The sequence below is a fragment of the Antennarius striatus genome, chromosome 7 (assembly GCF_040054535.1).
Source record: "Antennarius striatus isolate MH-2024 chromosome 7, ASM4005453v1, whole genome shotgun sequence".
Taxonomy (NCBI): domain Eukaryota; kingdom Metazoa; phylum Chordata; class Actinopteri; order Lophiiformes; family Antennariidae; genus Antennarius; species Antennarius striatus.
The window spans coordinates 3741613-3757352 of NC_090782.1; the positions used below are offsets into that span (position 1 = coordinate 3741613).

Consider the following 15740-nt stretch of genomic DNA (forward strand, 5'->3'; position numbering starts at 1 on the left):
TGTCTTCAAGACGTCTGCTCTACTGCTGAGCCACTGCCGCCCCAATTACTTCATTTTGTGTTTCTATTATGAACTTTGCAAAGAAAACAGTATACTGTGGGTAAGAAGTGAAAATATAAGAAAATAATTATGTTTAATCTCATATGCTCATGCACGGGCGCGCAGACGCAGACACAAACACCACATTGGACTCAAAGAGAGTTAAAAGATTTTTTTAAAAATTGTTAAAAATTGAAAATGACTGATAGCTGGAACACCCCTAACAGAGGAATAGAGACAGATTCAGAAACAAGTTTTGTGCCATACCTGTCTGAGTGTGTGCATATGCTGCTCCTGCTGTTGAAGATTCCACTGACTCTGTTGGATGAGCTCATCAATAGGTGGTGCAGCAGTTGCAGGAATTGGAGGAGGGACAATCATCGGTACTGGTGGAGGAGGAACATCAACCACATCTTTGCTTCCCGGGTTGTACATTTCTGAAAATACAGCAACAAGAAAGCTGAAATTCTGAAGTGTGGAATTGGGAGCTGAGCTGTAAAACTACTGAAATCTAGCAAAATAATAGTGCCAAAAGACAAATATGGATTCCATCTTGTATCAAGTACAAGCAAATATTTTGTTGCTGACACAATACTAAACTGATACGAACACATGGAATTTGCAGGAACAACCCAGAGTGGGAAGCAAAAATTTTAAGACATGCAAGAAGGAAGAGCAACTGAAAAATGACAACTTCAGAAATCACAACTTGGATCGAGGTTTGCAAATATAGAACACACATACTACACCATTAAATTATGGACAGACCGCACTATGAAAAAATGAATCAATTTTCCAGCTTCATTATGCTACCAACAACTTTAAAAAACCAATCATAAAGCATTGCCAGAAAATTAAACTTGAGGTCAAAAAAGCTTAATGGTAATTAAACACCTTTCATACTCAAAGGGTTGTCCCTATGGAACCACCAACAATACTGGCCTTTACAATCTTATAACCAAACCCTAACCATTCATTTGCAAAATTGAGTTTTTAAACTGACCCATTTATTAAAACACTGGCCTCTTACTTTGAAATGTTTGTTGATCTTAGGGTCTTATTGAGACCACGATAGAAAAATGTAGAGCTGACAGCAATAAACATGTACTGCATGGCAAGGTGTCATATTCTTGAACCCTAAACCTAACCTCAATTAAACTTAAACTTTAAAATATGAACCATATTTCATTATCATCAGTATTGAATTTATGTATCACATTTTTATTCTAGTTGTTGTATTTTGAGTTTCTGATGTGATCAAAAATACTATATTGTAGCTGGCTGATTGTGAGTTCATATTTTTAGTACAATGCTACAAGGACTGCATAACTCATCAAATACCAGAGAGTGTGTTTGCACAAGTAAAATGTGCAGTATGCATTTTTCTTGTGCATACTGCCAGTGCAGTATGCACAAGTAAAATTAAGTACTATGAATACATAAACTGCACTAGAGTGATGATCCGAACACTCTCAAAAGACATTTTCCAAAAATATCAAAACAGAAAAATCTTCTCTGAAAACTCAAAACTTGAAAAAGACACAAACATAAAAGAGAAGCAATGAAAATATCAATGAAAACAAACAAAACACTTTTAGTGTGAACAAGTCCAACAAAATTATGCAAAAGTGAAATGACATTTGAATTGAAATAAAATTTTGAATTTCTCTGTAAAATCTGGTTCCAAATAAATACCTTCAGATTTACACTCCTCCCCATCGTGGGTAGAGGGATCTAAATGGAGAAAAGCACACATTTCAGTGGAACAAGACTGACAGAAGAATTCCATGCAACCCCACACAACACTGAGATTTTACGACCCTGCTGTGAGTCAACTCCCTGTAATTCAACTGTAAAAAGTAGATATAAAATTGCCTTTCGAGTTAAAACTATGACTAAATGCATAATTATAGTTAAATTAGTAAACATAGCAAATCTGGTCACAGTGAATTATAATTTGATGTTTAATTTGAGGCTACAGGGACAAGGGATCAAGAAGGTGGAGGATTTTAAGTACTTAGGGTAAACAGTCCAGAGCAATGGAGAATGTGGAAAAGAGGTGAAAAGCAGGATGGAATGGGTGGAGAAAAGTGTCAGGTGTGATGTGTAATAGAACAGTTTCAGCTAAAAATGAAAGGAAAGGTGTACAAAACTGTGGTGAGACCAGCGATGTTGTTTGGTTTAGAGACAGTGTCACTGAGGAAAAGACAGGAGACAGAGCTGGAGGTAGCAGAGATCAAGATGTTGAGGTTCTCTTTGGGAGTGACCAGGATAGATAAGATCAGGAATGAGTACACCAGAGGGACAGCACATGTTAGAGGTTTTGGAAATAAAGTCAGAGAGGCCAGATTGAGATGGTTTAGACATGTCCAGAGGAGAGATAGTGAATATATTGGTAGAAGGATGCTGACTTTTGAACTGCCAGGCAGGATACATAGAGCAGGGATCACCAAATGGCGGACCACGGTCCTGATCCGGACCGCGCGATGGTGACCACTCCATGATAAATTCACGAGAGTAGATTTTCTTGGCGCATTTTTACTTGCAGTTCGCGGCTACAGACGGCGGGCTCTGCTCCTCCAGTTAATATGGTAATAGCACCACTCAGTTCAGCCAATCAGATCGTTTGTTTACCCTGCGCCGTCAGCGTACCGGGAAGTGAGACACCTCCCTGCCGTTGTGAGTTTACTGCTACAGCGGAGCATAGAGGAAAGGAGACAGCATAGCTCCAAACGAAGGGAGGTTAACGAGGAAAACTGCTGGTTAACAAGGAGTGGACGAAATTTATGTTTATTCCTCCGTCAGGCAGTTAAAAACTATTTTACCTCATATGGTCTGAACATGTAGCAGGAATTAAAAGCAGTGACATGAAGTGCCACTCCGAAACAAAGCACAGAGCTTTTGCGCAGAATTATCCCCTGAAGTCCGCGCTGAGGGCAAAATGGCCGAGAAAAATGCAAAGGAATGTTCAATGAAGGCATGGTGGATTTTGGGGCAACATAAAACTTCTTTTAGTGATGTTTTAAAATACAAAACAATCCAATAATAGCCAAAATGGTTCAGTCCAGGTACGCCACAATGTGCTATTTAAGCCACACCCAGGTAGTGCCTCGGCTTGGCCCCTGACCCGGAGGCGGACCAACGCAGCGTCCTCAGGTGAGCGTCTCTCATACAGATTTGTGTGGATGTGGGGAAAACGCGGTAGTGCGTTCGAGGATGTGTGCACCCTCGAACACACTACCGCGACAGTTTGTTTGATGCGGACACGTGACTGTGGACCTGCCGGAGAATGTGCGCGAAACAGTCTGAGCAGGACCGCGGAGCGATCTCTATCGCTCCGTCACTGCCTTGCTTTTGGGTAGGTGGTCCTAGGTGGTAGGTGGTCTTTGCTGGTGCTACTAACTGCCAAATTTGGGAGCACCAGTGCTACCAAGAAAAAAAGTTAAGTTGGAGCCCTAAAGTAGAATACAGAGTGTGGCTCTTCTCAGTTTGCTGTGGAAGTAGAGTCGCTGTTTAGCTTTTCTGGCTGGTGATGTGGTGTTGGTGGTTGACATGTTGTCTGTGACCAATACACTCGGGACTTTGCTTCTCACCCACTCCACAGCTACACTGCTGATGCTTAGGGAGGAAGCATGCTGGGTATGCACTCTGCTTAAGTCCACGGAATTATACTCAACAAAAATATAAACGCAACACTTTTGTTTTTGCTCCCGTTTTTCATGAGATGGACTTAAAGATCTACAATTCATTCCAGATACACAATATTACCATTTCTCTCAAACATTGTTCACAAATCTGTCTAAATGTGTGATAGTGAGCACTTCTGCTTTGCTGAGATAATCCATCCCACCTCACAGGTGTGCCACATCAAGATGCTGAAAAGGCAACAGATTACGTTCCTTGTTGACCTGTTTAATGCAGAGATGGCTGTTCAAAAGCCCTGCTAGTCAAAGATGAGGCTGCAGCTGAGATGCAGATGATCAATCTTTGTGACGAGGACCAACCGAGACCTTCTGTAACGAAAGGGACCACTGAGTCCTGGAAAAATGTGCCAATAGAAAAATACCACAGTGTCAAACGGGCTGTGTTTAAGTTAGTCAATGTTTGCGTCAACATACTGTACATCTGCGAGTCTGCATTTTCTACCCTGAAACATGTGAAATCAAAGCATCTGTTGTGACTCACACCCCATGTGAAAGAATTGCATTGAGTGGCAACAAAGATTTGAAGAGGCACCTGATCTCCAGGCGTAGCTCAGGTATTCTGTGCAGGGGTGCTGTTGTGTGCCTGAAAGCAAGCGAAGAAGTCATTCAGCAGAGGAGTTGGAATGTTTGGGTCTGCAATGTGGGCTGAGTCCATAATGGTCTGTATGCCTCACCACAAACTAAGTGTCTCTGCGACAATGGGCTACAGGACAGTTTGTCCCCAGCTGTCGTCAGGCCAACTGTGTCCACAGCTCTGAAGATTTTCAATGCTGGCAGTGAACAGTTAATTTTTTTTTTTAATTTTATATACTGGTTTGATCCCCGAAGGGAAATTAAGAACGCACACTCTAGCTAATGATTCAAACGCATGCATAGATATATATTTGTGAGTACAGGCCCCTATATCACTCACACACACACACACACACACACACACACACACACACACACACACACACACACACACACACACACACACACATACAAGGGGGCCTGTAGGCATGCAGGGGAGGTAGAGTGGCAGGCAGCTCCTTCTTGGTGCGCCTCAAATGAGCAATTTGTAAAGGGGACGGCACCTTGCTCAAGGGTGCCTCGGCAGTTATGGTAACATCTTCAATGCACTGTGGTATGTAGGCAGCTAAAGTCTGTATTCCCAGAGGTCTCTGGTTTTGCTACAGAAGGCAGCCTACTTGAGCATATTACAGTCTTCTGGTTTGCTGACCAGTGGTATGTATGCTATCATTAGCATAACAGCGAAGTACACTCTTTGGGTCTGCATGACTGAACTCCACAGCCAAAACGAGAAAAGCATCTGGGTAAGCTGTCTCATTGATGTGCCAGTACAGTTCATCCATTGTCTAGCTGTTGTAGTTGGAGCTGGGAGGGACGTCAACAGCAACAAACAGCATGACTGTAAATTCCCTCAGCAGACAGGACAGTTGGGACTTCATAACCACAAACTCAAACTGGTGAGCAGTGTTTGCAAACCAAAACTGTATCACTGTGACCATTGTTTTTCACCATGCCAATTCACAAATTGACAAGCCAAGAAAAGTAGAAGAGACAAGTTGGCAAAGTTCCCCAAGTGAGACTACAAATAACAACCAAAATGTGCAATTTAGGTTGAAATATGTGCATTGCAGAATCCTGCTATCCAACCTAAACCTAGTACAAGTGGTGGGGATATTAATATAGTAGTACCTAAAGATACGTGTTTAATCTGCTCTGTGACTGAGCTTGTAAGTTCAACAACTCATAAGTCAAACAAATTTTCCCAATAAAATACATAAAATCAATAAAAGCGGAAAAAAATGGAGAGATGGATGATTAAATATGAAAAGAAACGCACAAATCACAAGACACCCGAGCTACATCTTTACGGACAGCACATGGGAAAGAACGAGATTCGGCCTCAGCTGATGTTTTATCCATCAGTTAACTGGTGGTGGTGTCCTGAAACACGACCAATCGGATTTCCACTCGTACTTCAAACAAAAATATGGACAGAGGGACGGCTAATTTTCTCAAAAAACCCATATGTCGAGTGTTATGTCAGTATGTCAAGGCACTACTGTAGCTGAGTAGCTCCAAATGCCCCAAGTGTGTGTGTGTGTGTGTGTGTGTGCGCGCGTCTGTGTCTTCATACCTCTGATAATTTACTGTTCATCATGGATGATAAAGGGACAGGTACAGGAAGTCATTCCTGCCACAAGCCATTGCGCTGTACAACAGTTCTAATATATCAAATAGAGTTCCACAACAGTCTGATGTTTAGATATGGCTTATCATTAAGTCCTATGTATTCAGAGTTCAACTTATTAATAACTGTATACCGTACTTGCCATGCTAGGGTATTATTATTATTGTTGTTGCTAATATTTTTAATATCATTATTATTAATAAAGTATATATTATCTTATGTTAACGCAAAGGCTAGTACTAGCGGTATGTGGAGAAAAGATAAGGTACGTAATTACTTATTACTCAATGAATCTCAAAATTACTGACAGAATTTAGGCTCAGACAAAGAAATGTATGCTGGTGCGTGTTTTTTCTTCTGACAAAGCTTCATTTTGTCGCTTCTTCCCAGGTTGATGTGCGTTCTTAAGTTGGGTGGTAGTATGAGCAGAAATTCACACTATTTTTGGCACAAAAATTCTCTATAAATACAAAAGCTGGCTGTCAAAGTTTTATATATCCCCGTTAATTGTATTTTTTGGGATCAGCAACTTTTTATAACAGAGACGCCAGAACACTTTCACAAAAAACATCAACTTGACATTGCCAAAATATTGAAAATATACCGAATTCTTGATAGCATGCATTTTCATGACGCATCTTGTTGGATTTTATAGGGACTTTGGGCTTTTGCTGCACAACAAGGCGGTTGCGGGTTCAAGTCCTTGTCTGTGCAGAGTTTGCGTGTTCTCTCTATGTTTGCGTGAGTTCTCTCCGGGTTCTCTGGCTTCCTCCCACCTCCAAGAACATGTGCTTCATGTTAATTGGCCATGCCAAATTGTCCGTAGGAATGATTGTGAGTGGTTATCTAATCTGTATGTGGCTCTGCAGCGCACTGGCATCGTGCCCAGAATTTCCCCCACCTCGTGCCCTAAGCCAGCTGGGATAGGCTCCAGCTCCCCGTGACCCGCAAAAGCGGGTAAAGTGGTGAAAGAAAATGGATGTATGGATGGATGTTGGGCTGAGGCAAAGGAACTCACTCAAGAATAGCACATACATCAGCAGATAAACTGTTGAATCAACTGTCAGTGCATTCCATATGGGATTAAATGCAATGTGTCTAACAAGGAGACTTTGCAACTAAGTTGTGAGGATGAACTCAGTACATGTCCTGAATTCCAGCTCATGTGGTACAAGTAACCCTTTTGCAATAGGGAACCAATCTCATGACTTTTGAGTTCACTCAACAGATGACTTGTCAAACAAAACATGCACATGGAAAATTAGGACCATCAGCCCCTGATGGACATTCTGGCTACTGACACTTTTTTGCAAGGTCATCTGTGACAGGTGTGCCTCGGTTAAACAACGTCTTAAACAATGACAAAGCAGCAGATGTTTTGCGAGCTGAGAGCTGACTAATCAAATAAGACAATAACATCTTGAACATCTTCATCATCTTGAAAAGTCTTAAAAAGAACACCAAAAGATGCAAACGAACGTACAGGTGACTAATCAGACCTGGCCAACATGATTCATTATTTTGTCTAGACAATTGTAGATGAATAGATGTGTTCTTGTCATAAACAGGAAAAACAGGATAGAGATACTTGGTTTGGATAATCAACATAAAGTTGTGCTTCAATTATGCACAAAGACAGTCTCTGAAAATATGTGACGTGTGAATAATTCATCTTGCTGTCCAAAGGCCTGTCAGGAATAAGCAGTGATCACTCCTCACTCCACCTTATGAAACAATGATCACTCCTCATTTCATTTATACAATGCATAACAACAACTGACAAAGCTGAAATCCCAGCTGATTCAGAGTCACAAGTCTGGTTACCACCACCAGGAGAACTTCAAATGCTGGGCTTGCGCTAGCCATTCGCCATATGCGAAGTAAATTGCAGATTGGCTACAAGATTTTTAGCTTGTGTAGCTACAGTGGCGTTCTTATTTTTAGGAAAAAAAGGCTAAAACGTACAACGTTTTTGGACTTACAAAATCCCTGAGCAATAACAAACTTTTTCTCTCGCTAGCGCCGCGTCTTTCTCTCGCGTCTTTCTGTTTTCCGCCGCTTTGCTGGACCAACGACGACCCGTCGGAAGCCAGCAGCCCCCCAACAGACCCGACGCTCCAGCTGCCAGACCCACACCAGTAGGGGTGGGCGGATTGATCCAAATATTAATATTATCGATACTAAGCAAGTACTTGGATCGGATCGATACTATTGTCCTGGGATCGATAATTCGCTCCTCCACCAATTTCCTCAAAGCGCTGCTTCTCTGTGCAAATAACGCACCCCCCTCTCTCGCCCAGCGCCCCCTGCTACTCTGTGAGTCTCTGCCTGAGTGACTCAGGTACACCTTTAGCCCCTCCCCCTACCTGGCCACTGGCCTGCTGCATCCTCCGGACAGAGACAATGGACTCTGGCAAAGGCTTTTCAGCCAAAAATCAACAAGACCCCGGTAATCTGTTTTTCACAATGTAATTGGGTATCAATTTTAGGAGATTGGTTCAATGGTTATATGTTCACCCAGTTGAAAAAAATCTTGTTTTACTAAGGGATACAGCTATCTATTACCAAATGAATCGATCAATTGATTAATTCTTTTACTAAAGTAATCAGATAAAAATACAAGGTTCACAATATGTTATTGATATTGTTATTTATGTGACTGCTTTCCTATTTGGTCTGAATTGTAATGATATAAATAAAAGTTATATAGTGAATGAGAAGAAACACCATTTTCATTAGTGTAATATTTATTACCCCAAAAATGAGTCTCTCATAATCTATAACTTATTGTGAACCATGTACATTAAAGTGTTAAACAAACCTTAATGCCTGAAATAACATTACGTTACATTGATGCTTTTTTTGGTTTGACTCTCTTGACTTTTGTTCTGAACCAGTTGTTGTAGTAGACGTATTTTATTTTTTTATACTGTTAAAAGTTTGCATTGTATTTAATAAAAAATGAAACATTTTTATTGCCTAAAATCTTTGTGCTGTGTTTATCACAATTATAATAAAGTAACTCAAGGGGTGGCGGGGTCAATTATTCACTGATCTTGACATTTCCAAGCAAAAAGTATCAGTATCGTATCGGTATCGGCCGATACTACCCTGTATTTACTTGGTATCGGATCGATACCAAAATTCACGGTATCGCCCATCCCCACACAGCAGCTCCCTGGGAGCTCCCCCTATTTCCGTCGGTGCATGCCGTCAAAATAGCCAAAGTGACCCAAACGCTCCCGATCATTAAATATGCACTTGGGTCGTGACCTCCTTTCGTCCAATGAAAAACAAAAAGATTCTATTTTTACAAGCTAAACCCGTGAATTGGTGTAAGAGAAGGCGAGGACGATCGATCGAAAGAAATTAAGAATCCAGTGTTATATAGTAGAGTTTGTGTTAAAATTCTAATTGAACGACAAATGGTGAATGCTGAGAGGAGGTAGGAGTGGTGACAGACCGATCAGAAGGTAAATGAAAGATATTATCAATACTTTTTTGTAGTCTGAGACTTTTAATCCCTATGACCGGCAGGAATAACCAGCGATGCATGTGTATTCACCTCGCATGCTACTTTTCATTGTTTTTTAAATTGAAATGAAAAATCATGTTATCGAATTAAAAAAAACAAAAAAACTTATCTATGGCATACCAATGGTTTTGGTGGGGGTCAAAGTTCAAATGTCTTCTAGTCCAAGTAAAACTTATAAGTAAACATTGAGTAATATTTTGTATGACTGTATCTTCACATAGTGAATGCAAGATTTGAATTGTTGAATCTCACATTTATACCTGCATAAAGTAGGATAGAAATAAAGATAGTTAAGCTTGAACTGTTGACTTTAGTGTATTTTTGTAGGTAAGCTGAACAGAAGATTTTGCCCTCAGAATGCGCCAGAATGCAGGAAAACAACCCCATTTTCTAAAAAATTTCCCACCCACCCTGTGGGGTGGTATCCCCCCTACACAACAAGCGTTGGTCGTCAGCGCACTGCGCCGCTGTCTTGGACACAGAATGTGGCTTTTTGTGGCTTACTCAATTCTTTTACACTGAGCCACAGTGGCTTGGTTTTACTACCTCCTAGTGCAAGCCCAGAAATGGTAACTATAAAAAGCGTATTTTATCAAGTAAAGTTCACTGTAATATTATTACACGACACGCACATGACACAGCTGATTCAGTTTGTCTGTGTATTTTTTACCTATCCCAGTCAAATATACCATTAAACAACAAATGCGCTGACATTATCTTGTATATTGATTATAATTTCTTTGATTAGCTTTCATTAATGCCAAGCTGGCATCTATTCTAGTAAAAATATAGTTAAAACATTGAAACATAAGCATGGATTGTTCAAATTAATATATGGTAGACTGTCCTTTGAACTACATACGCTGCTGCTGCTCCATAGAAAGCTTGCACTTGTAGTAGCTGAAATATTCTCCCCCAAAGAGGAAGGAGAACTTTGGGTTGTCCTTCTGTTTTTCCATTGTCATTTTCTCAAACTCTGGTCCATTCCGAGCAACAAACTGAGCTAGCTTGTCAATGACATTCCTCAGTTCTTGATCTGAAAAAGAAAAAAAGGAAAAAAATAGTGAGAGGTGACAGTTGGTCTGAAAGTTGGTCTAAAAGCTGCGTTCCGTGACTCATGGAACGCAGCATACTTCTGTGTATTAAAGTACGTTTTCTTTAATACAAAAGCAAACATGTTGTCTATGAGAGTGTGGGAAAAGGTAATACATATATAAGGTGGTTTAATATCAGTATGTGGAGGGTTCATAAACATTTAAATTACCGTAAATAATAGATTGTCCCTACATTGCGGAATTTCATTTTTGCGGGTGGTTCCTGGAGCGGTTAATTCCTTTTTTTCCCCACTTGCTCTTTTGACAGGTGCCTTTTCCTTTAATATTAGCTCCTTTCCCAATCTCATGATTAGTTAGCTTTCTTTCTCCAGTTAGCCTGCTAACATTCATCTATGGCTTCGCAATGCCCGCCCAGTGCAATCCATGATTTGCCAACACAAAGTCGTTACGTCACCACGTTGATTTTTGGTTTTAAATACCAATACATTTCTTTTCATATGTTTTGTATGAAGTCTGATATTATTGTTTTATCGTGGAATTTCCACGAGTCTCCGCTAGTACTTTTTTCCAATTAAAAAGGATTTTCATTCTAAAATAAATATTTTTATTTACAGAGATGTTGATTATCAATTTATGAAAGGTTGTTTATTGTCTGTTGATGTCTGCATTTGACATAAGACCATTCCGGAGACTTATTATTAGACTCCAGCCCTCCCAACGTCATTAACTGAGAAAATGAAGGCGGGTCAGTCAAAGATTTTCTTAGACAAAAACGGTCCATGTCGAAAACCGTTGAGGACCACTGATCTACAGCACCCGCCTCATTCGCAAAGCACTAAGCATTGCGGATGACCACACACACCCATCCTACAACCTCATCAGCCTGCTGCGTTCACGGAGGATACTGAAGAACCTGAAGGCCAGGACCAGCCGACTGTGCAACAGCTTCTTCCACCAGGCCATCAGGAAGCTTACCCCTTTTTTTTTTTTTTGAAGACCAACGTATAATCAAGAATGATGTAACTCAAAACAACGTAAGTGTAACAGATAGGATGTTGAACGCTGTTTGAGCTGCTACAGAAAACATCACAACATGGTCAGGTGAAACAGGTAATAAGAAAAAAAGGATATAGTATTTGGGTGATAAGAAGAAGAAAAGAGATAGCAATTGTCTGCGGGGGGGTAGAAATTCTGTTGAAGTTTAAGGAAAAAAAAAGTTATGATTATTTATTTCATTGGTTTTCTGTATTACGGTTAAAAATAAACCTATAATAATTTCTGCTTTTCTGAAGAAGAGGGCTAAAGCAGGAAAAGCAGAGCTTAATTAGTTTGGTCTATGCCCTCAAAGGGGGATCACAGGCGTTGTTTCCCTCACTTTAGTTAACTGTTAAGGAAACCATTCGTCACTAGTGTGACCGTTTAACCCTGTTTTCTAGAGTGCTTTAGAGTAGTAATTCGCATTTAGAGTAGTTATGGTATAAATATAACCCCAAATGGCGATTATACATTGTAATCTACCATAACGTCTCACGAACCATTCAGCTACCGAAAAACCTCATAGAATCAAATAGGTTGAGGACTTCCCGTATATATTCACACAGACATTTATGAGTTAGTTGAGTGGATGACGCAGGGATCCCTGTTGTGTTTGTAATGTTAAAAAAACTCGATACCAACAAGTCAAAATATACTGTATACAGGTGATTTGATGATAAACACAGCTACCCTGCAGTATCCAGAAAAGATCCGATCATTACCAGTAAGGGGCCTTCAACTACTGCAATTCACACAATACGAGGATAGCGATGGGAACGGAACTCCTGTGAGATCGGTAATTCCGATATAAGCTAGTTGTAAATAGACAAAACTGGAGCAAAAACCGCAGTGAGAATAAAAATTATTTTAGCAACAAAGATTGATCAACTAGCTTAATTTGGATACACTAGATACTATCGATCTATGCTCACCATCGTTGTTCTGATGCTTAATTGCAAAGGTATACGCGCTATTCGATTTACACTTTACTACGTAACACAAGGTAACTTGTGTTAGTAAAGATGCTAATTACAACAGAAATGTTAGCTTCTGGCGGCATGACTACTAGCTACATTAAATTGAAAACATACCGCGACGCAGCCCACGACTCACCTTCGGGGGGATTAGGAATATCCATGTTTAAATTCGGGTACAAGTCGCCCTCCAGATATTTCACAAATTGGCCAGGTTGTATTGGGTTACTCGAAACGTTTTACACAATCGACAGTGCTAAACAGTGCTACACTGGCCCTCATACATTTACCGGAAGTCGTATAGTGTCTAACGAGCGCGAGGCAAACTGTCTCCCAGTTTGTGTACAGCGCCCCGTGAGGTCAAGCGGAGGATGTCCACTTCGTATGGAGTATGCGTTATCTGTAGATATTAAACATACCGGTACTTTTTTCATACTGGGTAGATGAAGAAGTCTGATAACACAGGAAACATAGAAACGCTTATCTGATGGTCAGCAACCTCACACAACCTCCTAACTCCGTCGTCATCATGCATTCATCCACGCAGCTGTGATAGTATTTATGATATAACTAGATGGTAGATTCATCTGTCATGTATACAGTCGTAGTACACATCGACGTCTCTACCCCTTCTCTCTCTCTCTCTCTCTCTCTCTCGCTCTCTCTCTCTCTCTCTCTCTCTCTCTCTCTCTCTCTCTTAGTTGATGACCACCTCACTTTTACAAATTTCCTGTTATAATGTACTAATTTTTATATTGTATTTCCCTTTGTTTCTTGGTGTTTAGTGTTTTTGAGTGTTTAGTGTTTTTGAAGTTTCACTAATGAAAAATTGTAAAATGTTCTAAATGTTCTAAATGTTAAATGTGATTGAAGTTTTTTTTGCAAAAAATCTTCTTCTGAAGCACTTTAGTGCTTCATCTAATGTAAAATTGCAAAATGTTTGAATATGATTAAAGTGTTTTTGCAAAAAAAAATCTCTCTCTGTCTCTCTGTCTCTCTGTCTGTCTCTCTCTCTGTGTCTCTCTCTCTCTCTCTCTCTCTCTCTCTCTCCTCAGCTTTTATATGAAAAATATGAAGTGTTTTCACAGACCAAGAGTTTTATAGATTGAGAAAATTAGGAAAAAAGTGAAAGACGTGATAATTTTTTTTTCTTAATTTTGTAAGGGTTTTTTTTTAGTTTGATAAATTTTGAAATGTTAGATATTTCTTTGTTCAGAAAACGCACAGTACTATTGAAAATCCTCTTTACGTGAATCTCTTTTGGATTTTGTGTCAAGGGGATTCTTTTGTAATTTGACCTATATGAATAAACGTGATGTTAAAAAATCAAATCAAAATCTCTCTCTCTCATATATATATATATATATATATATATATATATATATATATATATATATATATATATATACATATATAATATATATATATATATATAGCTAAGGCTGCTGCGTAGCCAGCTGCTGTGGTTGCCGCAGAGCAGGTGGTTGCCGCTTCTAACCAAAATTTAGTGGAATCCTGTGCTGTGGCCCAGGCTCCGAGGCCGCGGCCATGTGGGTTTCCAATTCCATTCCCCAATCCCCAATCACCAGCTGCTGACCTGGAGCCGCAGAATCACACACAGGTTACTGGTGACAGCGCAAAGGTTAAATAGCCAGTGCCCACAGTCTCTGTGGTGGCTTCCAGTGCTACGGTCCTGATTTCAAAATCGCGGCCTTGTGAGGTTCCAATTCCATCCCCCGCTGAATCATCTGCTATCAAAGCAGAGGTCACAGGTGACAGCACAAAGGTTAAACCGGACACGGGTGACAGCACAAAGGTTAAACAGTCACCGGCCACCAACCCAAGGCCATAGAATAACACACAGGACAAGGATTTAAGCAGAAAGGATAGACAGAGTGATTTGGCGGAGGCTGAGGGGGCGAGAGAGACAGCCTTCTCCAGCCGAGTTTCAGCTGGAGAAGGAGGAAGAGGATGTTAGACGAGGAATTATTAAAGATAGCTTCTAAAAGAAAACACACTGAGACAAGAATGAATAAAGCGAAGAAAATTTCTAAAGAAACACCTGAGACACCTACTGAGAAAGCTCTGAGAAAGAAAACGAAAACAGTTTGAATGGAGCCATATCAGAAAAATATGATTCCCAAAAATTAAAAAAAATCTTGCAGTGCATACAGGGTTCGAGGGCCAAAGTAGAAAATTTCTCTCTTGACCTCAAAGTGTTTCTGGATACCGTCAGTTTTTATTTAAAAAATCCAGAAGGCAGTGACCAACCAGTCTTTACGGACAAAGGGGTCTTTGGATTTGAAGAAACTAATGAAAAAGTAAAAAGCATGATTGTGGAGAACGATTAGTTGGTTTTTGAATTTCACCTGCTTTTTTTTAAACCTGTTTTTTGTAGTTTGATAATTGTTAAAAGGTTAGATGTTTTCTTTGTTCAGGAAACACACAGTACTGTTAAAAATATATCATTATTTGTTTTTGATACGTGAATTCCTTTTTGTGAGAATCTCTTTCAGATTTTGTGTCAACGTGATCATCTTGTAATTTGGCTTTTATGAATAAATGTGATGTTAAAAATCAAAAACAAATCTCTGTCTCTCTCTCTCTCTCTCTCTCTCTCTCTCTCTCTCTCTCTCTCTCTCTCTCTCTCTCTTTCTTTCTCAACCTTTTCTGATACCCCATCTGGTCAAGGCAGACAGCCATCCTCCAGGAGCAGGGTTCTGCTCGAGGTTTCTGCCTGAAGAGAGGAAGTTTTTTCTCGCCACTGTTTTCTCCTGGCAAATTCTGGTGAGTTTCTGTAAATAGGCTTGAGAGACTGGTTTAGACCAGCTATATGGAAAGTGATATGAGATGATTTGGCAGCATATATATAAAATGTGATTGATAAATAGAATAGAATAGAATAGAATAGAATAGAATAGAATAGAATAGAATAGAATAGAATAGAATAGAATAGAATACCTTTATTGTCATTGTACACAAGTGTACAATGAAATTTTACAGACAATTCTTGGAGTAAAAACTCAGGTGCAAAAAATAATGAGCATAAAAACAAAACATTTTATTATATTTAGAATGAGCCGAAAAGAGTGTAGAAATGTAATGCACAGCAGAGGGTTCAATAGCAGCAGTCGCAACAAATACATTGCACAGAGTACATGATTGTAAAATGTTCCAACAGCCCATCTCACTTACTTT

General features: G+C 39.9%; 1 protein-coding gene across 2 annotated transcripts in view; it reads right to left on the reverse strand.

Annotated features, from left to right (window-relative positions):
• cherp (calcium homeostasis endoplasmic reticulum protein) overlaps window positions 1–12826 on the reverse strand; it is a 36447-nt gene extending 23621 nt beyond the window's left edge. The window contains exons 1-4 of one of the 2 annotated variants that reach the window (XM_068319707.1): window positions 12682–12826; window positions 10341–10514; window positions 1735–1773; window positions 307–476 (exon numbers count right to left, since the gene is read on the reverse strand). In XM_068319707.1, coding sequence (XP_068175808.1) covers window positions 307–476; window positions 1735–1773; window positions 10341–10514; window positions 12682–12706 — 408 coding nt within the window. In that variant the 5' untranslated portion in view covers window positions 12707–12826. The remainder of the gene's footprint in view (window positions 1–306; window positions 477–1734; window positions 1774–10340; window positions 10515–12681) is intronic. The other variant, XM_068319708.1, reaches the window with a different exon arrangement.
• Window positions 12827–15740: the final 2914 nt, after the last annotated feature.